This window comes from Cucumis sativus, chromosome 6, assembly GCF_000004075.3.
Source record: "Cucumis sativus cultivar 9930 chromosome 6, Cucumber_9930_V3, whole genome shotgun sequence".
NCBI classification, from domain to species: Eukaryota; Viridiplantae; Streptophyta; class Magnoliopsida; order Cucurbitales; family Cucurbitaceae; genus Cucumis; species Cucumis sativus.
The window spans coordinates 14379414-14404388 of record NC_026660.2 but is presented as its reverse complement, the minus strand read 5'-3'; the positions used below and the strand labels follow the sequence as shown (position 1 = coordinate 14404388).

The window sequence follows — 24975 nt, the reverse complement described above, 5'->3', positions numbered from 1 at the left end:
GATAATCATGTTGTCTTTGTAGGTTCAACTGGAGCCAACAACTTCATGAGTTTTCTTTCAAAGAACATCTGGACCATCAAAATACACTGGCTAGCATGGTTCAAGCAACAAAGAATATTTTTCAGAGATGAAGGCTTATCGGTTGGTTGTTTATACTTGTGCAGAAAATCATGTTATATGTATATTGATGGTATGTACACTGGTTTTGATTAAGGGTTGGAATTCCATACTTATAAATTGTTCAAACTTAATTGAAAATGTACGAATATTAAAGTGTATTATAGCGTGTATATATTAAAGTGTCAACTATTTGTTTCTAAATGGGTGTGATGGATGTATTATAACATTATTGTCATTCAAATGGTTCGTGTAATGGCGGAGAGACAAGAAGAACAGGGGTAGTAATTGAATAATTTGGCAATAGGAAAAAACGTCATAATATATGAATTTGTGACATTTCTTAATTGTCGTTAATATTAAAACAATGACAATTTTTTAATAAAAAAAACTGTCACGATTGGCCTGTCTTTGACAGAAAAAGAATGTCGTTAATCTCGAAAAGTTGACATTTATTTTTATAAAAACAGTCACGATTGACATATCCTTGACATTTAAAAAATGTCATAATAAACAAATTTGCGACATTTTTTAACTGTCTTTAATTTGCAAATGATGACAGTTATTAGTTGTCATAATATAAAATATGACAGTTATTTGTTGTCATCAAATATTAATTAACGATATTTATTTTCTGTCACGAAAAATCTTATTGCGATAGTTTTCGAAAACTGTCATCGAAGGACTTTCCATGACTCTCAATTCTATGACTGTAAATAACTGTCGTCGTAGACCATTTTTCATGTAGTACTTCTGAAGTTAGTCTCGCGGCCACCTCATGATCACATAGTATTTATTTTTATTATCAATTTGAAAATTTGTATTCTCAATTTGAAATCACAACTACAAAATTTGGTTTACTTGACGTTTTTAAAAGCGTCAAGAAATCGACTTTTAAGTAAGTCACATTACCTGACACTAAAAATCCTCAAGTATACATTTACTTGACACTGTATTAACATCAAGTAATCTATCACACTTGATGCTTATTACGTGTCAAGTGAGGTCATATACATGACTTTTGCACGTCAAGTAAGATCGTGTTCTTGACACTATTTACATGTCAAGTAAGATCATATACTTGACACTATTTACATGTCAAGTAAGATAATATATTTGACACTATTTACTCCCCAAGTAAGATAGTATACTTGACATGTATTTAACGTCATGTATACCATTTATTAATATATTTAATATACAAAAATGTTTCATTTTCTGTTTTTTGCCTTACGTACATTCGTTTCAATAAACCATATTCATAAACAAAATAAACTCTCCAACCAATAGTTACACCCAAAAAATGACCAATAATTTAGTATAATAAGCAAACCAACAATAATTTCACTACTCTCACCAATGCCATCAACAATTACACAATTCCAATCTAATATAGTCAACTAAAACTTCCTATATGTGGCATATTCCAAAATGAACAATAAAAATAGCTATCTTATATAACAAAAAACATTTGTGGTGTACCAAAACTAAAGTCTATACTCTTACATCTATTGTCTCATGTATATAAGCGTAATTTCTATAAACAAAATATTTACACACAAAAAAAAAAAAAAAAAAGTTATAGGCATTCTGATATGTTAGCCATTTACAAAATTAACAGGATCATATCTAAGTGTGTTTATCATATGTACCGAGCTAAAAATTCAACTCACTCCACTCGTACTTCATCCAATTCAAGTTGTGAGTACGAACTTCTCGTATCAATCTATAAAACATAATAAGTCGAGTCGACACTTTGTTTAAAATAAAAATTAGTCATATATATTATACTATTTATAATGTTACAAATGTAAGTCGTCTAAAAGCATACTGCATCAATAATAATACTTGTGTTCTTACTCACGATTTTGTGCATGTATCTCATAATATAATATTCACATTCAACAGTATCCACTTGTAGAGGACACTATAACATAAAACCAAATAATAATGCATAGTATATTATGTGCTAAACTAAGTTGTAAACTATTTATAAATATATTTACCTTTACTGCTTTCCAAAATGTTGCTTTTCTGATATTTTTCAAATTCTTTTGAGATTGAAATATCGTCAAGGCCCCACATTTTCCAAAGTATAGTATAAATAAGAATGAACCAATTCTTAAGAGTCATCTCTAACGTCACTCATCAAATTACACAAATATCCTTATCAAAATGTCACATAGCTTTAACTTTCTCATTAGTTATCAAAATTCAGCATGGCCAAAGATGAGCTGGAAACAGAGAGTAGAAGGCAATGTACAAAGAAGTAGAATAAGAAAGTAGAGGAGGTAGAAAAACAAATTATGGCTCAATCATACTCCAGCATTAGGCAATAAAATTTTGTAAGTTGCCCAAAAGAATGCTCAAAGAGTTTACTAGAGCTATCTTTTACTCTGAAACCATCTCAAACCTCATCCAAACAATACGAACCTAAACACAACAAACCTAAACACAACAAAAAATTTAAAATATTCAAGAGTTACTCCATTTGGAACTTGGAAATTATATACAACAAGTCCAACCTACACTTAGCATAAGAAAGCTAACTACTTATTTAATTTTAAAAAATATAAAAAAGAAAAAAGAGAGAGAGCTGAAGAAATAAAGAAAGAAAAGAAAGAAGCAAGAGTGGAGGATAACTTATCAAATAAAATAAAAAGTTCTTCTAGTTCTAGAGAACATATCTGTCCTTCAATATTTAGGGGAGTAAATACCAAATTTGTGTTGTAACTTCTTCCATCTCTACAACTTTTTATGAGGCCAACACATGAAAGTTGAGGGTTTCCTTCCTAAAAGACAATATAACTACCTTTGGAAAAACGTCTGCAATCTCACAACCCAATAGTCTACCAAAACTAAGTATTTCAAGAATTACTCAGCTTCTATAATTGCACAACACCTTAGTGTTTTTTGCTAGTATAGTGTTTTTGCTAGTATTTTGTATGGTTTATAGTCTTGGCTTATCTCTAGCCTTCTTGTAAACTTGAACTTTTCCCCCGGTTCTATATTGAATATAATTATTGGGAATGGTGAAGGTACTAAGAGGGTGCCCACCTAGTGGGGATGGTTGGGTGTGTCTACTGACCTATTCAGTATCTTTTTCTAAAAGAAAAAGACAATATGTTTAATGTGAGCAAATTAATCAAATCATAATACGAAAGATAAAAGAAGCGTAAATTTAAATAAAATGACGATGCCTACATCATAAAAAAAAAAAAACATTTAGAAAAAGTATGGAGTTTATCTAAGCATTCATAAGAGTACTTTATTTTAAAAACATTACTAAAATGCATAGCAATAAATAATATACACCAGGGTAAAGAAGGTACACACACCGAAAAAATTTCCACGCTAGAATATATCACCAGCACACAAGTTCGAGAAACCCTTTTTCTCTGATCACACCGTAACCAACAGTCATTAATTTTGAAGTAGCAAAAAGTCTGAGGGAAATAAAATGTACTTTTATATTTTTATGCTTGACAAAATAAAAATGTTAACTATACTTGACGTTGTTTCTGATTTAAGTAAATATTAACTATACTTGACGTAAAATAATGTCATGTAAAAGTTGCACTATACTTGACACTATAACACTGTCAAGTAAATTCTACACTATACTTCACGTGGAAAAAAGCGTAAAGTAAAAGCTAACGCAAAATAATTCAAAAAATTTCATGAAAATTTTGCTTTCTTCAAACTATGCTTAACGTTTTGTTTGTGTCAAGTAAATTTTTGTTCTACTTAACGCGAATAAAAAGTCAAGTAAAATCTCTCTTATACTTGATGCGAAAAAAAAAGTCAAGTAAAAGTTAATGTAAATTAAAATACTTTGAAAAATTCCATGAAAATTCCACTTTTTTGAAACTATACTTGACGTTTTTTCTTTAAAATGCTCAATATTTTACATTTTTTTTTAATAAAAACGTCAAATATGTAAAACTACCTAGTGTCAAGTGAAATAGATTTTGTAGTAGTGGGGTCACCTCCACCTGTTTCAAATTTGTGGCTAGGTTCTATATATTTTTTTTTATCACTTTTTATCTCAATGATGAAAAGAATATCATTCTTATAAAATAAATGTTTCTTCCACAGGTTGTCGAGTAAATAATTGAGAGTTATGATGTGGAAGTATTTTCTTTGAGGCATGGAATAAAAGAGCTAAAGGAGAGGTTGAAAACCAGCCGCAAATGCAAGGATTCAATTGTTTGAGAAAGAAGTGAGGATTTTGCAACAAGAAAAGGTTCATATTGTAGCTTAGACATGTATACTTTTTTGATATGGTACACCTTTGGGCTGCACATATATTTTGTTTATATTTAGACATAGATGGAAAGTTTGGGATGTTGTTAGAAGTTTGAGCTATTGTAATTAAGTATATAATAACCAACTATATATATGATTCATTGATATATGCAATTTGTTAAAGTTATTAGTTCTTGATTGGAAAGTTTGGGTTAATTTCAATTGTATAATTAATATACGTAATTTAGCAACTTTGTGTAATCTCAAAGGCTCTACTTATATGTGTGTGAATGGACTACAAAACAGGTTCAATTTAATTATATGAATATTTGAAATTGTATAATTTTTATTTGAAAAAAAAAGGCTTGACATGCAAAACTTGTCAAGAATAAACAAATTTTTGACGTTTATAAACTGTCAAGTATAATTTTACTTAATGCGTAAAAACTGTCAAACAAAAAGCCATTTTATTCTTGATACTGGATTACTTGATGCGTAAGAAACGTCAAGTAATCTCATATACTTGACGTTTTTTTCCTATCAAGAATAATTGTACTTGACAGGTAAAAAGCATCAAGTATTGCCAGTTTTGTAGCAGTGCAAGTTGACCATGTTTACAAATTAATGCATAATCAACATGATATCTAGTGTATCAAACATACGATATGTTTCAAATTGTACTACTGAAGTATATTAAGTGTATCAGCAGAATCACAAGTGTATCAAATGTATTTAATCAATCGAGTATATATGTAAACATAGAAAGTGCACCAACAGTACATAAAGGGTATCAAACATATGAACTGCATTATCAAGTTTATTAAATTTGTCGAGGGTATCAGTGAAGTATAAAATAATATTTGTCAGTAGTGTATTAAACCCATAAAGTGTATGAACAAACCATAACAAGTGTACTAATAATATATCAAGTGTATCATGCTTATTGCATCACATGTATTTATAAATTAAATTGAGTGTATTTGCAAAACTTAACAAATGTATCAACATAACATATCCAAAGTATCAAGTATTATTTAATTCATCAAGTGTACTAGCAAAGCATAACAAGTGTATCAAAAATGTATCAAGCATGTATCAACAACATATCAAGTGTATCAAACTAACGATGTGTATCAACGAAGTATTAGTGAGGCATGAAGGGAAGAAGAAACACGTGAAAATGTTTGTAATTTTAGAGGGTAGGTTTATAATTATGCATTTTTCAAATGTGACTTGGATTTTGCCATTTTTACAAATCTAAAAGTCGTGTGCTATGAACCTAATTTATCAAACTAATTTTGTCATATTTGCAAGAGCTTCTATACTCTTAAACATGATCGGATGTTAAGTAATGAAAAATAATACGTCATTCGTCAAACTATTCATTCACCGTTAGTTCACAAATTCAACCTATCTATTTTATTTTATTTTTATCTTTTTAAAACTTCATCGTACTTCAGTTTACTTACTGGATATTTTCTTAAATAAATGAAATGAAAAAACTCTTTTGTATCATTTTATTAATTTTCTTAAAAAAGATTGGGTGACTATTCACATTGTAGGCTACGTCAGAACACTATTGCAAAATTCTCAGAAGAATATTATATAGAAATATTTAGTGATCCAGAGTCCCGACCCTCTACAGAAGTTATTTTAATAAATAATGTCCAAAATATTGAATGTTTAGTAGAGGACTTATGTCTAAAATATCCCTCATGAAGTTCGTTGACAGTCATGTCTTTAATTCTGACTATTCATTAGATTTGCTTTTTCCATATTTTCGAAGGTTAATTAGTGATATAATAGAAAAAGATGTTATTATATTTGAAAAGAGTCTAAATTGGTTGTGGATGGCACCTTTCTGATTATTTCTTATAGTCTTCCCGATGTTTTCAAACTATAACTAATGCTGCACATAAATTTTGCTTAAATATATTAAATTGAAGCTATTATATTTGAATATTATTTTATTTATTTTGAATTGGATGAGAGTACAACATTAACCATTTCACAATCATCCTCCACAGTAATTGTCATTTTCTCTTCCATTTTCACTGTTTAATATTCTCTATTCCATCTCCACGACTCCTGCGTTTCACATTGTTAGTTTATGTATTTCATGTTACACGATCATTAAGTTGTATTTTAAAATGTAAGGATGAAAATATGTCATATCCATCAAATTAATTATTATCTTTAAATATACTTTAAAACATTGTGTTATGTGTGTGAAATATTCTAACCGATGCATGAAACATGCTAAGACTTGTTATATAAGGATACAGGATTAACATTTCTTTTGGCACTAGTTCTTTTCTAAAGTTTATTTCAAATGTACCAAGATGGATGGGTTCTTCCATTTCAAAGTTTCATGACATGATTCATTTTTTATACTATACTACTTATCATCATTGCCATTCAATTATATTTTAAAATGTAATGATCAAAATATATTATATTTGCTAGATGATTATTTTTAAATATTCCTTAAACCAATATTGTGTTAGGTGTATGTAATATTCTAACCAATGTATATGAAATATACTAATATAAAATTGTGAGTATACTCCAAAACATCGTATTAAGATATTTGAAATGTACTGTGATAGTTATTTGTAACTTTTTGATGTGTTATTAAAATGAATCTAATCAAACAGTATGAACTTATTAGCATGTACGATATTAATCAATATTATATTAAATATAAACATAATTGTTATATTTTGACATTAGTAATCTATTGGACACAACTACACAAATAGGCTCTCTTGACGTTTGTAGTTTTAATTTCTTGACGTTTTTTGAAAAAATGTCAAGAAAGGGGTGATTTCAAACAAAAAAAGTCGAGAATTTCTATGAAAAGGTTGAGATATGCCAATCTTCAACTTTCTTGAAGTTTTACAACTGTCAAGTATTATTTATTTATCCTTGACGTTTTACAACCGTCAAGTATTATTTATTTATCCTTCGTTTTAAAAACGTCAAGTAATATCTATTATAGAATGATATAATTTCCAAATTTCTTGATATTTTTTAAACGTCAAGTAAAATTATATTCTTGACGTTTTAAAAACGTCAAGTTCTATTACATAAAAAAGAAAAGGTAAAGGCGTCGTTTTGATGTTTGTCGTGCTTTGCCCTAAAAATCCCAATTTCCCAATTTCGCATCGTCTTCTTCTTCGTAATTTCCCAATTTCGAATCGTCTTCTTCTTCTTCACGGCTCAGTATTCAAAATCTCAATCTTCTTCTTCACGCTTGAGCTTCTGAAATCTTCTTCTCCACGTCGTCGTTCGTCACGATGTCGTCTCTTCACACTTCTCCGTCTTTGAAAAGTAACCATCAATTCTTCACTCCACTCGTCTTCGCCGTTCTTGACGTTGGGGAAGCCCTATCCCACGCCCGTTCTTGAAGACATTCGAAATTTGTTTTCACACTCGTTCAAAATCACCATCGGGGATTAATTTCATCTCTACACGCCTATCTCTTCGCACTCGATCTCTTCATTCTGAAAAATCCACTGATTGAAGTCCTCCAAACAAACACATTTTGTTTTCTGCCACAAACTAGATTAGGTGCTTTGTTATGTTAAATTGATGCTTTAAAACTGATTTGGATGCCTATGAAATTGTCTTGAGTTTTTTAGTTTTATGGTTTCTTCAAGATTGGAATCTATGTTTAGTGTATGGTTGATTAGAATGAAGCATATATATTCTATTATAAAGTTAAAATGAAGCACTGAGCTTCTGATCGGAAAGCTTCCGTTTCAAGGTTTAGTTCGTGAAATTGCTCAGGATTTCAAAACTGACTTGAGGTTTTAGAGCAGTGTCATCGCGACGCTTCAGGAGGCAGCCGAAGCCTATTTGGTTGGTATGTTTAAGGATACGAATCTTTGTGCTATTCACACTAAGAGGGTAACCATTATGTCTAAGGATATTCAATTGGCAAGGAGGATTAGAGGGGAAAGAGCTTAGAGGAATTGGCTTGATTATTGTGTTTTTAGATTTTTACATATTAAGTGCTTTTTCTGTCTCTAGATTTAGTCTATGGTGTAAATCTACTGTGTTTTTATATGTTGTCCCATGCGTATATTGTGACCATGTATATGGGACTCAACAATCTGTTTGCTAAATGAATTATCTCTTTACATTTATTATCTCTATCTAAATTTGTTGTTTTCAAATGGTATGAGTAAATATTATTTTGTTGTTGTTCTAGTGAAGTCGTAAGTTCAGTTATGTTTTACCCTTTCTTGGGTTCCTATGTTTTGATAATGTGAATCAAGTTTTCGTTAACAACAATCTCTGATATTTTACTACATTGGCCTGTTGGTGTATGAGGATTGGGACTGCTATTGATTGAAGCCTAAGGTTGGACTGTTCTTGGGCTGAACAATCACTTGTTAGAAGGTTTCATTGATATCTCTAATGAAAGTTTTAGTTTAGAATATAAAATTTTGGGATGCCTTATGTGTATACCTATTGATTTTCTTGACTTCCTCGGGACTTTGAGGTATTGCATCGACACATTGTTTCACCAACCTTCTTTCCTTCTATTTCACCTACACATAAACACAATTTTTGCAATTTCTGACACGCATACAAAAAAGAAGAGTAGAGATAAACCTTAGAAAATACATAGATAGAAAGAGAAACAAAAAGTTGCACATTGCATTTGCAAGTATGCAATGTGGGTACTGTGTTAGGAAGATAGTGTAAGAAAGCATGAGTTACTCTCAATATAAGTAGCATCACTAAAATAGAATATACATGCTTCATTTTAACTTTAGAATTTTATCTATTTTTTTAACTTTAGAAGTTAATTATCATTTTAACTTTCTATATCTTCTTGATTGTGAAGGCACATGGATACCTACATAATATTATAATGGTTTGTTTTAGTGTTCTCAAACTAATAGTACCATAAGTTTAATATGCTCATTCATCTCCATTGATTAGTTTTAAATTTTGTTTAAAACTTGTATACTATGCTAATTGTTTCTTGATTTTGATTGACAACCTTTGATTCATACATATCACATGGACAATTTAACTGACGAAGTACTTGGAGTTGATGAGTTGAATGAAACATTTGGAATTGAGGATGATGAACATCTTGGTACTGAAACTTTATGTAGACCACGAGGACCAACTATTATGTAGACCACGAGGACCAACTATTATGTTCGATGTAACTCGCATTAGAAGTTTGGGAGAGAAGAAGGTGGTTGTGTGAAACTTTACATTGGTGGCCTATATGACGTAAGTCAATTTCATTTGTTTAGATCTAAATATATGAATCTCGTTTATGAGTTTATAATATTTTGTAGGTACTTGTATTCAGCTATTCTTGGTTCGAAAGAAAATGTACAGTACATCTTTATAGATCCATCCCTCACCTCTACCGGACACTCACAAGAATCTCGAGTTCGAAACTTATGCAGTAGATTGATGGTCTCAAAAAGTAACGAAATAGTTCTTGCTCCTTTTAATCCTGGGTAAGTCAAGTTATTTTATTAGTTTCATTGCAGAAAACTAGTACTGATATTTTTTAATTAGGGGTCATTGGGCACTGCTGGCCATAAATGCGTATGATGATACAATATTCTACCTTGACTTCCTAAGGACAACATCAAAGTCAACTACAAGATATATAACCGACACGTACGTTAATCTTCTATATCATTTAGTGAAGATTCTTATATGCATGTACAATATTTAAAAATTTGTTCAATCTTATCTTGTCAAAAGCGATGTTTTAGTCACAAAAGAACATGAAAAAAAGCAGAAAACAAACTTTATGGCGAACATTAAAGGCAAGTACAAACATTTAAAGTCATTATATTTTGTAGACTACTAGCAATTAGGATTACTTTTTGTTGATTTTATATAGTGTCCTCTACAAGTTGAGAGTACAGAGTGTGGATACTACGTCATGAGGTATATGAGAGAAATTGTGACTAGGGGAAGCATTGTCATATCCGATGCAGTATGTTATTATATCAAACAATTTCTTTTGTGAGTTAATTGGTTTATTTGTGTAGTGAGTTAATTCATTTAATTTATGTTGCATATTTATAGATTGATACACGAAGATCATACTCACAGGTAGAACTAGATGAGGTGCGAGTTGAGTTAGCTGACTTTCTGGGTTCGTACATATGATTGTGACCAATAATTTGTGATTCTGAAGTAGAAAAATTCTTGTGGCGCTGCTTATGATATGAAACTTTATGTATAGAAACTTTAGGTGATAATTCTTTTGAATTGTTCATATGGGGGGAGGGGGTTGATTGATATACTTTTGATTAGATTTATTATAACTATCCTCTTTTGTGGCTTTCTAAGCTGAGCTGGATTCGTGGCAATCTAATGGAATATTCATATCTATGTAAAGTCATAAAATCTTCATATCTATGTAAAGTCTCCGAATTGATTGTATATGATATATGGAGAATGGTTTTATATATTTATATATGTTCGAGTTTTGAAACTATATTTGATGAATATCGTTGATCATATATATATTTATGAAACTGTTGATGGACAACTGCACAGGACTATTAGATCAGCACAATACACGAACAAAAATATAATTCAATTAAAATTTTTTAAAAAAGAAATTGAAACATGCTTGACGGTTTTAAAATGTCATAAACAATTGCATTCTTGATGGTTTTAAAATGTCATAAACAAATACATTCTTGACCGTTTTAAAACGTCATGAATATGTATATTCTTGACGGTTTTAAAATGTCATAAACAAGGGCATTCTTGACGGGTTTAAAATGTCATAAATCAGTTCATTTTGACGGTTTTAAAATGTCATCAAAATATGTATATTTGACGTTTATAAAACGTCAACGTTCTCCATTCTTGACGTTTTATCAACCGTCAAGAATTTTGGCTTTCTTGACACTGGCTTCAACGGCGTTTTTAAAACTGTCAAGAATAGGATCTCTTGACAGTTTAAAAACGTCAAGAGAGACTATTTTTATAGTAGGGGGAATGCATTAACGAACATTATAATCCATAGTGCGTTTTTTTTTTTATTCTTTGTTCAATTTTTCATCAGGCCTTTTTACACCAACCATTTTCCTATAACGTGTTTACACAACATTAGGATTATTGATTTTTATTGAATATTGGTATTTCTTATTCTTAAACTTCAAAATTACATGTATAATTATAGACAAGATAAGTACAACACAAGGAAAGTATAAATCAAATAAATATAAGGATATATACACATAATTATGATATAATTACGGCAATACCCTCTCTCAAACTCAAGATGGTAGAGTCGACACCACCTTGAGTTTGTGAAGTAACTGGGTGAAACAAGGAGAATGGAGAGCTTTGGTGAAAATATCTGCAGGTTGATCATTGGTCGAGATGGAGAGTGTTGCTCTGAAGATGATGGCGAACAAAGTGACAATCGTTCTCAATATAATTTGTTCGTTCATGGAAGACATCATTGTGTGCAATCTGAATGGCATTGCGGTTATCACAATGAAGAATAATGGGTGATGTTTATGGGGCTCTTGTGTCAATAAGAAGCCAACGAAGCCATAATAATTCACACGTGGCATCAGCTAGAGCACGATATTCAGATTCTGTGCTGGAACGAGAGACAACAGACTGTTTCTTGTTGCGCTAGGAGATAAGAGCATCACTTAAATAGAAGTAATAACCAATGGTGGATCTTCTATCAGTAGGACCACTTGCCTAATCAGCATCAGAGAATCTAGAGAGAACCAAAGAGGACTTTGAGGAGAATTGTAGATCATGACCCAAAGTGCCTTTAATATAGCGGAGAATACGAAGAACAACAGTGAAGTGAATAGTGCGAAGAGCATCCATGAATTGACTAACAATGTGAACGACATATGCAATATCTGAACGAGTCACAATTAAGTAAATTAGGCTGCCAACAAGTTGTCGATACAAAGTGGGATCATCAAGAGGTACACCATCAAAAGGAGTGAGTCATACGTTTGGATCTAGTGGCATTGATGATGTGGTAGAATCAGTAATACCAGATCGACTGAGGAGATTAGAGGCGTATTTGGCTTGAGATAAGTAGTAGCCATTAGCTGAGGATGAAATCTCAAGACCAAGAAAATAGTTGAGGGTTCCTAAGTCCTTCATCTCAAAGTGCTTACCTAGATAATATTGTAATTCAGATATGGCTTGAGGGTCATCACCTGTAATAATCATGTTATCAACACATAAGAGAAGAAGAACAAGACCACTAGATGTCTGACTAGTAAATAAGGCCGAATCATGAGGGTTGAAGGTGAACCCAAGTTGGGTAATAGTGGAACCGAATGTTACAAACCAAGCTCGAGGAGCCTGTTTGAGGCCATAGAGAGCCCGACTAAGAAGACACACTTTCTGAGGTGGCAGAGTAGTACCAGGTGGTGGTTTCATATAGATTTCTTCAAATAGTGTTCCACTGAGGAACACATTTTTTATATCTATTTGAAGGATGGGCCATTATTTTCGCAAATGCAATGGCCAAAAGACTGCGAACAAACGTCATTCAGGCTACAGAAGGTTTCTTTATAATCAATGTCATATTCGTGAGGATAACCTTTCGCCACAAGTTGTGCTTTGTATCTCTCAATAGAGCCATCAGAGTGTGATTTGATTTTAAAACCTTTCGCCACAAGTTGTGCTTTGTATCTCTCAATAGAGCCATCAGAGTGTGATTTGATTTTAAAAATCGACTAGCAGCCGATAGGTTTCTTGTCAGGAGGTAAGTCAACATAGTCCCAAGTATAAGTCTTTTCTAAGGCTTGGAGTTTCATTGCTTGTTGCCACAATGGGTTAGTATTGGTCTCCTTATACGAGGATGGTTCAACCAAAGACATGATAGTGGAAAAACAATAATATCTTTAAGATGAGGAGGAGATTCTCTTACTCGGGTAGACCGTCAGACCGGTGCGGATTCAGGTTCCTCACAAGATGCAGATGAGAGATTCGGGAGCGCAAAGATATGATCTGATTGAGTGAGCTCAGGTATGGGTAGAGAACAAGGTGTAGTGTTGAGTGGTGAGTCAGAAGTAGGGAATAGGTCAGTAGAAGGATTATGGATCTTCAGCAAGGCGAGCGACGTTATTTGGAACTGAGAAAAAGAGTCAGATCTAGAATTAGAGTGGCGGATTATGAACTATAATGGAACCACGATCTGAAACGAAAAGAGGTTTTGCGGCGGCTAACAGATCTAGTTTTACGGTGGCGAACTGAATTGAAACCTTAGTGTTTCTTTCGGAGACAAATCGTGAGCTTCGAATCTAGACAGATCTGGAGCACACAGAAAGAAGAATGACGAGAAATTTATCAGCCAACAAGTAAGAAGGCGAGGATCGGTGGCTGGCGTGAGCAATAGAATTTGTCGGACGCGTGCGAGATCTGGAATCGCGCGAACTAATCTAGAATTTTGGGACAAAACCTATCGATTGAAACAAAGATGGTCGTTGAAGATCTGAAGGTGAGGCGGACAGTCAAAGATATGAACTAAGGTGGTCGTCGGAAAGCTAGAACAGAGATGGTCGTGCGAGATCTGAAGGTGAAGCCAATCACAAAGAACTGACAGTGACGATAAATTTCTGAAAGAGAAATTAGGGCTCTTATACCATGTTGATTTTTTATTGAATGTCGATATTTTTTATTTTTAAACTTCAGAATTACATTATAATTATAGACAAGATAAGTACAAGGCAAGGAAAGTATCAATCAAATAAATACAAGGATATATACACATAATTATGGCAGAATTACAGTAATAAGAATATTCGCAGGCAAGCATACAATTACAAATAGTTTTCTTTATATTTTAAATAGTTTTCTTTATATTTTTAATTACATATGATGAGGGACATTTAATGGTGACAATGAAATTAGCACCTATTTTCAATGTCAAACAATTTATTTTATTTTGGTCGATTGACCAACATTGAAGAATGTGTTGGTAAGGATGTTTGATGTCAAGCAAAAATCGAAATTAAAAAAAAATAATGTTGGAAGAAAACCAACATAAAAGATGACCGACATCATATATCATTAATAACATATGCATAGATGTCAATCACCCGTCCAACATTGAACATATGTAAAGATCAAATTTCTTGTAGTGGGAATATCAGAGATAATGTTCCTTTAAGTGCTAACTTAAGGTCTTGACACTGGAAGAATTAAGGGATCTCCCGACGCGTAGAGGCGTCAGAATAAATAACAAAACATGTTAGTAAACACTCGCTTGAGACAATAAACGATGTTGAGAAGAGAGTCGGTAGTAATACGTTGGGAGAGGAAAAATAAACGTCCAAATAAGACGACATCAACAATGACTTTCGTCGACAAAACACAATTGCTTATGCATTGACTGATACAAAATGTTAGGGAAGGGTATTTTCGACGTTCGATCAATGCATAAGCAATTGCGTTTTGTTAATGATGCCCATTATGTCGACAATAGGGAACGCCCAATGCTGCATCAGAGGACATTTTCTCGACGCGGTGTCGGGAGAGGATCTCATGCCCGACGCACCTACAACATCGACAAAAATATTTTATAATATATATTTTTTTAATTTATTGGATTTTGGTTCGATTTAAATTCAATCAAATTCTGAAAAAAAATTAACGTAAAATTAATAAAATTATTAAAATACCAAATCATATTTATATTAAAATTAAATTCAATATTCAAAAAGTACATATTTGTAGGTTCAAAAATTATATGAAAAATAAAAACTAAAAACTAATTCGCCTAATAGTCGCAAACGCCAAGTTCCCCAAGGCTCCCAACCTACAATGACACGAAAGAACTTAGATATATATCATGGATAAGAAATTAAAAAAAAACTTAAAAGTTGAAAAATAATACATACCGCAATGAAATCAAGGTCTTCTCTATATCCGACTCAATTCCTCAATCATTTTCTTCATTTCTTCCATTAGTCGAGCATTTTCTTCATGTTTTCGGGTACTTTCTTCCATTCGTTGCTTATGCAATAATTCTGATGTTCTTCGTTATTCTTCAATTAATTATTGAGCATTGTCAATGCGAGCTTTAAGTTCGCTAACCTCCTCGGGATGCATCTCCTTCTCATATGATGAAAATGAAGAACTGCCTGCAGTCTTTTGGGACTTTGGCTTGGGACCCCAACCAATACCTTTTGTGTCACACCCCCTCCTAGACCACCTACTCTTAGCCCAAAAGATGGTGCAACTGGTCAACAAATACCACCATGTACCTCAATGATACCTACTGACCTTAAAACTTACTATAAACTAATTTTTAACCACACAACGGAAACATAGGATACCTTTAACCATTATAAAATCCTTCAAATTGTAGTGCAACCCACACTTACATAATATACAACAACATGAGTATGACATAAACATACGTACAATAAACCAACATCAAAGATAAAACTAACATACTCGAACAAACCCATAACTAAGACTCCAATCTCATAGACAACCCAATATACTAACTCAAAACAACACATACTGGAAGGAAACTCAAAACTATGCCACTAGCAAATCGGCAGATGGAGTTAGGTACTAGTTCCACAATCTCTACTTGGAAAGTTAGAAAATATTTTGGAAGGCATGAGCTAAATAGCCCAATGAGTGACTAAGTAAATAACTTAAACATGCTCAAATAGATTCTTGAGTAAAACATTTAAATCATGAAAGGTGCAAAGCTTAAACATAAACATTTCTCTTTCTACAAATATTAAGCAAATAGATTCCTGAAACAATAACACTTAAACTTTCTCTTTCTTGCTATATTGTATATCTCTATGTACCAATCGAGACGAATAAACTAGACATGGAAACCCTATCTTGTGAAGATACTTACAGGATGAATAGCCTAGCTATTAGTAGTGTCTATCTTGTAGATAGCCAAGAGATGGAAAAACTAGGTGTCTGTAGAGGCCCTCATCTCAAACTTAGTCACAATAGTGAAAATACTAGGTATCTACTGAATACCCTCACCACAAGATCTCTGTGCACATGAAACTATAATACCTACATAGGGTTGCTATAAGTATCTCATAATAAATCTCGGTATAGACTAAAGCATTCAATCTCATTCTTATAGAAAATCTCATTCGATAATCCCAAATCATGCTTAAACTTAAGTACTAAAATAGCTTTGCTCATAAAATTATACTTTTGCAATAATTATAACTTTTAAATATCATTTGCATAATGAAATCGGTTACTCATACTCATACTTTAAACATACCTTTTTCCTTGAAGCTTAATAACAAGCATTTTCTTTAAAATAGCATGTTGTACAATAGTTGACTTAAATAAGTTAGAAACTATTTTTAAAACATTGAAAGGTCACTTACAGTACTCTATTAGCCTCACTGACTATAGATTTATCCAATACTTTATTGTCCTAACATTAGAGAATTTTAAATCAATACTCTAAAATAAAAAAAAATATTCAAACTTAACTAGAAAAATTCCAAAAATCACAAAACAAGCGAAAAATGGGTGTCATAACACTATTGGTCGCATGGCCTAGGCGGCAAGCATGCACGTGTATGCGCAGACCATCAAGGGGTTTGGTCGCGTGCTTGCCATGTGCACCTAGCCTTGTCGTGTGCTAGGGTGTCGCACATCTTGCCTAAAATGATGGTGCGCTGCGCGTAATCACGCATACCCTTGCATGCACATGGCATGTCACATAGCCTTACATGTGCCCCTTGTCGCCTAGCTATGCGTCTTGGCCATATCACATGACAAGCCAACACCTAAATAACCTTCTTTCACTTACCTTGCACGCTCACCAAGCTCCTTCACCCTGAAACTCAGCCAACCTCAGTAACCACCCAGAACACTGAAATTTTCCAAAAATCTACTACCCACTTTAAATGCTTATAACGTTTTAACCAGAACTACAAATGTAAAACTTGTTGGGATTGATGCCCTAAATCTTGTGGTTTTGTAGTTTGTAATTGTATATATTATACAAACATTTTATTTATCTAATAAAATAAAGTGTGTTATTTTATTTGACATTCAGTTGCACTAACCCACAAAACCAATAAACTAACATCCAAGGTTATCTTATATAACCTAAACATGTATGTGGAGACATACAAGTGGATCATGTTTAAATGATAACCTAAATGGTCTGTAGTAGATGGGTAAGACTGGATACCTTATTTTGGTGACACTACGAATACGGTCTGCTTTGTAGTTGTTATAATTGTTGTAAAGTGCTACAAATGATTTGATCCTAATCATTCATGTCGAGACATTAGAGCAGGGGTATTCTGTATAAAGAGTTTGTATAAGATTGGACCATGAAATGAATAGTCTCTCTTATTAACACCGTTACTAGTTAATACTACATTTCACCAAGATGACCATAGGTGACTTGACTTGAATCTTGAGTGAGTTGTGAACTCCTATCTATGAAGGCAGTCCTTTGATTTGCATGGGTGAGAGAGGCCTATATCGCCGACTCAATAAGCCTACCATTTTGAGGATTCCTTTGATTAGGAAGTTGGGCACACAACTACACAAGAAAGAATTCACTCATTCTCTATAGATAGAGTAAGTAGAGAAATTGCTCTCTTAAGGGCTGATTCCAAGGCTTCAATAATGTGGCGCCACACCCTCTTTTGACTCGAGAGGAGTTTAGTTATAGTGGGACTATAACTATTGTCCATTAGAGGGATTGGTGATACTTAAGGAGTTAGATGTAATTACAGGGGCAAAACGGTAAGTTTGGCCTAGCTGTACTTATGAGCAATTTGTGAAGGGTCATTGCACTGTTGATTAATTATATCTAATGGACACAAAAATATATCTACAGTAAGAAGAGTGCAACTATTGGTCTTTAGTGGAATGACTGATAGTTAATGAATAGTGATTAATTTAATTAAAGAGTTTAATTAATTAATCTCACATGATTGGAGATTTAATATGTAGGTCCATAAGGTCTCCTTGTTAGCTCAATAAAGATAAATGAGAATCAAATTTATTTTGGTTTAATTTGAATTGTTCAAATTGATTAAAGGGAATAAATTGTATATGATACAATTAATACAATGTATTTGATTGTATTAATACATTATAATATAAAGCTTTTATGAGAAAAGTTAATATTTGAATATGATTCAAATAATAATAATATGAATAAGATTTATAAATAAACTATAGATTAAAAATTAATATGGATTTGATTCATGTTAGAACTATAGATCATATGAGAAGATCTAAACAATTGGTTATATTATATATGATATAATATAAAATTAATATTATATAAGATATAATATAATATCTACGTAATGGGAGAGGGAGGAAGTTTTTGATAACTTCCCTCTCCATCTCTCTTCATATCTTTTGGTTAAGATATAGAAGGGAGGTGACATTATACAATCTATAAAAAAAATTCTCTCTGCAAATTTGCTTTTCCTTTTAAAACAAAACAAAAAACACAAAAGCCCCACAAACTCTCTGTGTATTTTTTTTATCTTGAGGATAACAAGGAAGATTATGTGGTGTTGATCATGGTGTTCATTGGAAAGTTCGAGACTTCTTGGGAGGTTCTACAGAGGTTAATTTTCTTTCTTCTTATCCTCCATAAGAGGATGTTTAGGTGTTTTCTCTGTGTTTCAAATTGAAATTCTTTTGCACGGCGTTCACACGCTTCCGCTATGGGAATTCAATTCCTTCAAAACTTACTTCGTAAAACTTGCTTAGAATAAGTCAAATACCTTACCTCAAAATATCAGCTTCAAATTCGAAGAATTGAGCTTTGTACCCTCTAGAAACCCAACACTACTCAAAATCCTTTGAAATTTGACTTTCAAGTGTTCTTCACCTTCAAAATCAATCTTCCTTTAATCTTCTTCATCTAATAGCCTCACACAAGAAATTAGACTCTTAAAGAAAGCTTCTTCAACTAGAATTTCTCAATTTGCACGAGGAAAAAGAGAGAACCTTGATTATGAAGTGAGCAATAGCGGTTTCTGAAAAGTGGATTTTGCCACCTCCTACTTGCATAAAACTAGACATTGCATGCTAAGGACACCTAGAAACCACTACACCGATTGTCCAAAAAGCCTAAGATCAACCTCAAACACCTAACCTTTCATTCTCCTCGCCAAAAAGCATGGTCTTTTTGCCAAACTAACCTATAAACTCCTTGGCCGTAAACTTCTTCTCGCCCAAAGCGTTCCTTGCTTGCCTAGCTAACTTCTAAAGTCAAGTCTAAAAAAGAACGAATAACAACATCCATGCAAAGTCTTGCCCTTTGGAGGTTCTTCACGTCAACAACATTATTCATGCCTAGGTCGTCTTCGAAATGCCTAACAGCCTTCAAAATGACCTCTCAACACTTCGGTTGTAAGGCTGCTTCGCTCTAGCAGCTGATCCTTGATTACTCTACAAGCAAACAATCGTAATGTTACATACAAACAACAAAAGTGAAATAACGTCGAGGAATAGTAAAAAATGTAAATCACTTGAAACTGTCGACTAATATAGTGATCATAGAAGAAGTGTCAATCTTCCACACGATTCTTTAATTTGGGGGTCGATTGATATGTGCTTGTTCAAGATCACTGAACTTCTTAAAATGCCTATGGTTGTCTCCCCTGAACTCTTTTCACGTGTTGAACAATTGATGCTAAAAAAATCGAGTAAGTGCTTGATCTACACACTCAAGCACAAACCATTGCTACAAAAAAAAGTACACACAAATTAGGTTTCTATATATATACGTAGGTAACATATATGTACGATAATTTAAAAACTTAATTGTAAACGTGTAACACCCTAAATCCTAAGGTACTTTATTTTAATTAAGTTGCCTTATTTATTTAGAGTTTTTAAATTTTTGGATTGGGTGTTGTTATATTGTAGGATTGAAAGAAAAGAAAAAATTGGTTATTGATAATTAGAAGTAGTAATAATAGTTATTGTTTAGTATTTTTATTATTATATAAAAAGGAAAGAAAAGAAAATCTTTTCTTTTACTTCTTCACGCACGCGGCCCCCCCTCCCCCTCCTTCTTCTTATTTTCTTTTCTTTTTTTCTTCTTTCGCTCACCCTAGCCGCCATAACGCTTCGCCGGCCGTATTTCTTTCTCTTCTGTTCGACGCCGACCGACAGCCCTAAGTTCGCGAAGCCGCCACCATCTTCCTCTTTTCCATTCGACGAAGCCCAGCAGCCGTACACGTCGCCGTTCGTCGGGCTAAAGCCAGAGCGTCATCGCTCAGTCCCTTCATTCTGTCTCTGTTCGTCCTGGTTCGTGAAGCCGCCGCTCGATTCATCAACCATCCGCAGGACGATTCAATTACCCTAGGAGTTATGCGTCGTTCGGCTTGCACAAGCCGTCTGCCGAACGTCCGGCGCCGCCACGACTTTTCAACTTCCAGTCGTGAGTTACAAGCCAGCTTACACTCGGATCGGTTTGCACGATTTTTCGTTGGGATCGTTAGTCACTACCTCTTTCGTCTGTAAATCATCAAAGTTGTTTTGTTGGTAACAATTTAAGTTATGGTTTGTAATTGTTTCAAAGTGTTCAAGCGTTATGGTTGGAATAGTTGATTAATTTGTTATTTGATTCTTGGAGGTGTTGGAAGTAAAGTTGGATCACTTGAATTCACAACCAATTTGTGAATTTTTGAGTTTGGTTAACCAATACCTTGGTAAGCTAAATTTTTACCTTGAGGAAATTAAGTGGGAGTTGTATCGTGGAAATAATTGAATTATTTTATCCTTATAATTAGGTGTCTTTTATCGGATATAGTTGTTCGAGAAATTGAGTAACCTTGAGATAAGGGACTTTCTACAAAAGTTAAGATGTATTGACTGTATGGACCGTATTGCTATATTGCTATATCTGAACTGAGTAGGGATGACAGTTATGATGTATATGTTTTAATGTGGACTTAATGTTTAATGTATATTGTGTTTGACTGAGAAAAATTTATATATACATGCATGGTTTGTTGTGGACTTGTGGTTGAGTACATGTTGTGATTATATAAAGTGTCGATTAAATTGGTAGATTGTTTTTTAGACTGAATGTATGATATACTGTTATGGTTTCGTACTGAATGTATGAATCTCATGATGTGTGAACGGAGGAGACGTCATTGTTGTGCCCTTGGACTGATGGGGAGGTTATGATTATTTAGTTTGTTGACTGATGTAGTGATATGTTTCTGACTGACCTTGGCCTAAATTAGAGTAAGATGACTGTTTGTGGTTAAATGAAGAGATTATGTGATGAGGATATCTAACTGAGTTGTGGATGACTGTTAAGATGTTTAGAATGGATTGAAGGGAAAATTATTAGTTTCCTATTGGGTAGTTACCTTGCAGGTGTCCTATGGGATCACCACCCTTTTTGTGCATCCTTCGGGAGCACTAGACTGATATGTGTTTATGCAGAACACTAGACTGATTTATGCGTCCTTTGGGGTGTTAGACTGACTGTGCAAGGTACTTCATAGTTAATAGTTTATTCTTCCCCGTTAGGGACCAATAGTAGGTCTTTTTGCTAAGTATGTTTATACTCACCTTTTTATGTTCAACTTTTTCAGCAAAAGTAACAAGGGAGGTAAAGGGAGGTAAAGGGAGGTAAAGGGAGGCAGACCGACGAGGGGCAGGAAGGAAGCGTGATTGCCTTAGGGAATATTTTAATTTGCTTCCGTTGTTTCTTATTTCGTTTAAGTACTTGAGACTGTTTAGAAAATTTTGTGGTTTAACTGAATTCATGAACTGATAATTTGTAATTTGTAAGCATTTCTTTGAAAGTTTTTTTTTTTGTTATTTGAAATAGGGCCCGAACTTAAGTTTGTTTCCTTTGATCACATGATTTCAAATGAGTTTTAATATATTTTGTGCCAATCAAGATCTCTTTGACAAAATTAATGACTTCGACTTAGTTATAAAAGTTGGGTCGTTATAAAACCTCCATTCACAATCTCGATGTACTCTGGAGTAACATTAGCTCACTTTTAAGGAAGCGGACTAAGAATGTATCTCACTTTTAAGCCGGTTTCTTATCACCATGTAGTCCCGTACACCCCATAGTGGCCTTAACTCTTTATGTGCACATAAAAGTTAGCTCATTACCGGAAGCAACCAATGGTTTGAAATCCATTTTATAATCAAATCATGCTTTACAAAAAAATAAGCTTTCCATATAAATCTTTATTTTCTTTTTTTGGAAACTTTCATAATTAAAAATCATCATTTCAAGAACTTATAAGGAAACTTTTAACATAAACATTTTAAAGAAAGCACTTATAAACATTAACAGAAAACACACTCACAACACTTAGCCTTAAATCCAGAAATGCTCCTTCTTTCTTCTTCTCGAGTAAGTTTTTCGACAATAATTCACACTTAAACTTTTTCTCTTCAAAACAATAGAGTAACCACTCTTACAAATGACTGAGTTCCTCTATTTATACTTCTCTTAAACCAGTTTAGTCATCCTCAAACTCTTGTCTGCTTGTCAACTCTCCATCTTAGTGGTGCATGTGTGTAAACTTAAGGTTTAACATAAACATGTTTAACTTAAACAATACACGTGGACACGTGGCCCATTAACATACTTAAGAAATTTCTGAGAAGTTTCCTTATTTCTTCTCGACAAACTTTCCTTCTCGCGTAGTGTCCTTATCGTGGAGTTACACTTACCCTTCAAAAGTCATCCTCGCGAACTACCTTAAACATCAACTTTTTTTGCCTAACCTTCTTCAAAACTCCTTTTCAAGACGCCTAAATTAGAACACTTAGTCAAAATTTTACTTCTTAACTCTTTAATTTAGATGTGGGTCTTACATGACCAATGCCGACAAAGACGTTATTGTGTCGATATAGGTGCTGTTTTCCAACATAGTCTATCCTGATGCATTTTTATGCATCGAAATATCTCCATTTTCTTGTAGTGTGAACACAAGCCCCCACCCTCTCATCGACTCGAGCGAGATTCAATTTATTGGTTGAACCATAAATCAATTATTCATTAGGGAATCATATGAGGCTTAAGGGAAAAAAATGTAATCTTGGGGGTGAAACGATATATTGTCGAAATTACAAACAATTTTTTAAGGATTGACTTACTAATTATAGTTATATCAGGTGGACATAAATATATCTATTGTTAGGGAGAGTGCAACTACATGCTATATTGGACAGTCCTCTTAGTTAATAAATGATGATTAACTAGGGTTGAAAGAGTTTAACCAGTGACACTTTGATCGCGTTGGAGCTAGATCTGTAGGTCCTTTGGGTCCCTTTACTGATTCATTAGGGAATTAAACTTAAAACAATGTGATCAAGATCGAATCGTTTGAATTGATTAAGAGAGTAAATCGTTAATAATATTAGATATGGTTAACGATTACAAATTAAATTAAGAGAAAAATGATATTTATATAAGATTTAAATGTCGAAAATTCAAATAGGGATTTGAATTTGGTCAATTGAATCGATTGGGATTAGTGGCGTAAACTAATAATATAAGTAATTTAATTATTTAATTATTTAATTAATATTATTTAATTAAAATAATTTAAATTAAGGGGCATTTTCAAGTATAGGAAAATAAATTAAAATATTTACAAACTATATCAAAATTTTGGTTTCTATCAATGATGAAATTAAGCTTCTATCACTTCTATCAATGTCACCAATAGAAGCATATTAATGTCCATCAATGTTTATTATTGATAGAATCTAAAAGTTTGCTATATTTTGTGAAGATTTTGACAAATTTGTCATTTTCTAACGTTCTCCTTAAATTAATTAGATTAGATTAATTAACATTTAAATTATTTAACTAAATAAGTTATGAAAAAAAAGTTGTTTTTCAAAATTGAAAACCATTTTAAAAAGTCAAATTTGTTGATTAAGTGAGATTCTCCAACATTTCGTGGAAGAGTAGTTGAATCAGCTACTTGCTCTTTGGTATTGATCTATCTTCAATCCACAAATCCCATCTAATTGTAAGTGCTAATTGTTTGGGTAAATATGTGTGCATGTAAGTTGGCTGTGTAAACACAAGTTTTGATAGGATTAAAACTTGATCAACTTTGAATCATATCCTCTTCTCTACTTAAAATTTCTTCAAATTGATCATTTATTTGATCCCTCGATCAAGTTTTAAGTCCAAGACCAGTGATGATCCATGCAAATTAAATATCGATTACAACAACAAATCCATGATCAATTTGAGCTACTAAAAGGTTTAATTAGTACCCTAAACTATGTTTTTGGACTTTGTACTAGCATGTTTCACCCTTAAAATGGGTGTAATTAGGATGATATTTAACCCAATCGCTTCTACTTCATGATCATACACTCTTTCAAGATCCACGTAATTATTTTTTTTCAAATTATATGAAATCTCTTTAGATCTTATACCAAGTCTTACCTCTTCCTCAATTTCCCTTGCAATCTTTTCCAAATCTTCCCATTTATATTTACATAAATTGATTTACTGATTATTTAAATAGCCATTACACAATACTTGGAAGAATTAGCAAATATGGGCGCGTAATTTAGGGAGATGCAGTGAGAAAGGCTAAAGCATTCGATATT

The 24975-nt window shown here is 32.9% G+C and overlaps 1 protein-coding gene and 2 long non-coding RNA genes across 13 annotated transcripts; 2 read left to right on the top strand and 1 right to left on the bottom strand.

Moving 5' to 3' along the window:
- The first annotated feature begins 7471 nt into the window (after positions 1–7471).
- Positions 7472–10839, top strand: LOC105435826. 11 transcript variants are annotated; one of them, XR_004217374.1, is made up of 5 exons: positions 7473–7938; positions 9501–9624; positions 9693–9860; positions 9922–10351; positions 10444–10839. XR_004217374.1 is itself a non-coding variant. In XM_031887114.1 (5 exons), the coding sequence occupies exons 1-5, from the start codon at positions 9620–9622 to the stop codon at positions 10446–10448; spliced, it is 348 nt and encodes a 115-aa protein (XP_031742974.1). In that variant the 5' UTR covers positions 7479–9619; the 3' UTR covers positions 10449–10839. The 11 variants fall into 11 exon arrangements, 3 of the variants coding, with proteins under 3 accessions (XP_031742974.1, XP_031742977.1, XP_031742976.1); XR_004217372.1 differs by having other exon boundaries at positions 9425–9624; XR_004217373.1 differs by having other exon boundaries at positions 7473–8233.
- A 631-nt stretch (positions 10840–11470) lies between these two features.
- LOC116404529 lies at positions 11471–14192 on the bottom strand. The gene is made up of 2 exons (XR_004217375.1): positions 13025–14192; positions 11471–12958 (listed from the first exon to the last, which is right to left on the bottom strand). It is a non-coding gene; the product is annotated as an uncharacterized LOC116404529 (long non-coding RNA).
- Positions 14193–20387: 6195 nt separating this feature from the next.
- On the top strand, positions 20388–22272 carry LOC105435825. Its single transcript, XR_004217229.1, has 2 exons — positions 20388–21864; positions 21966–22272. It is a non-coding gene; the product is annotated as an uncharacterized LOC105435825 (long non-coding RNA).
- Positions 22273–24975: the final 2703 nt, after the last annotated feature.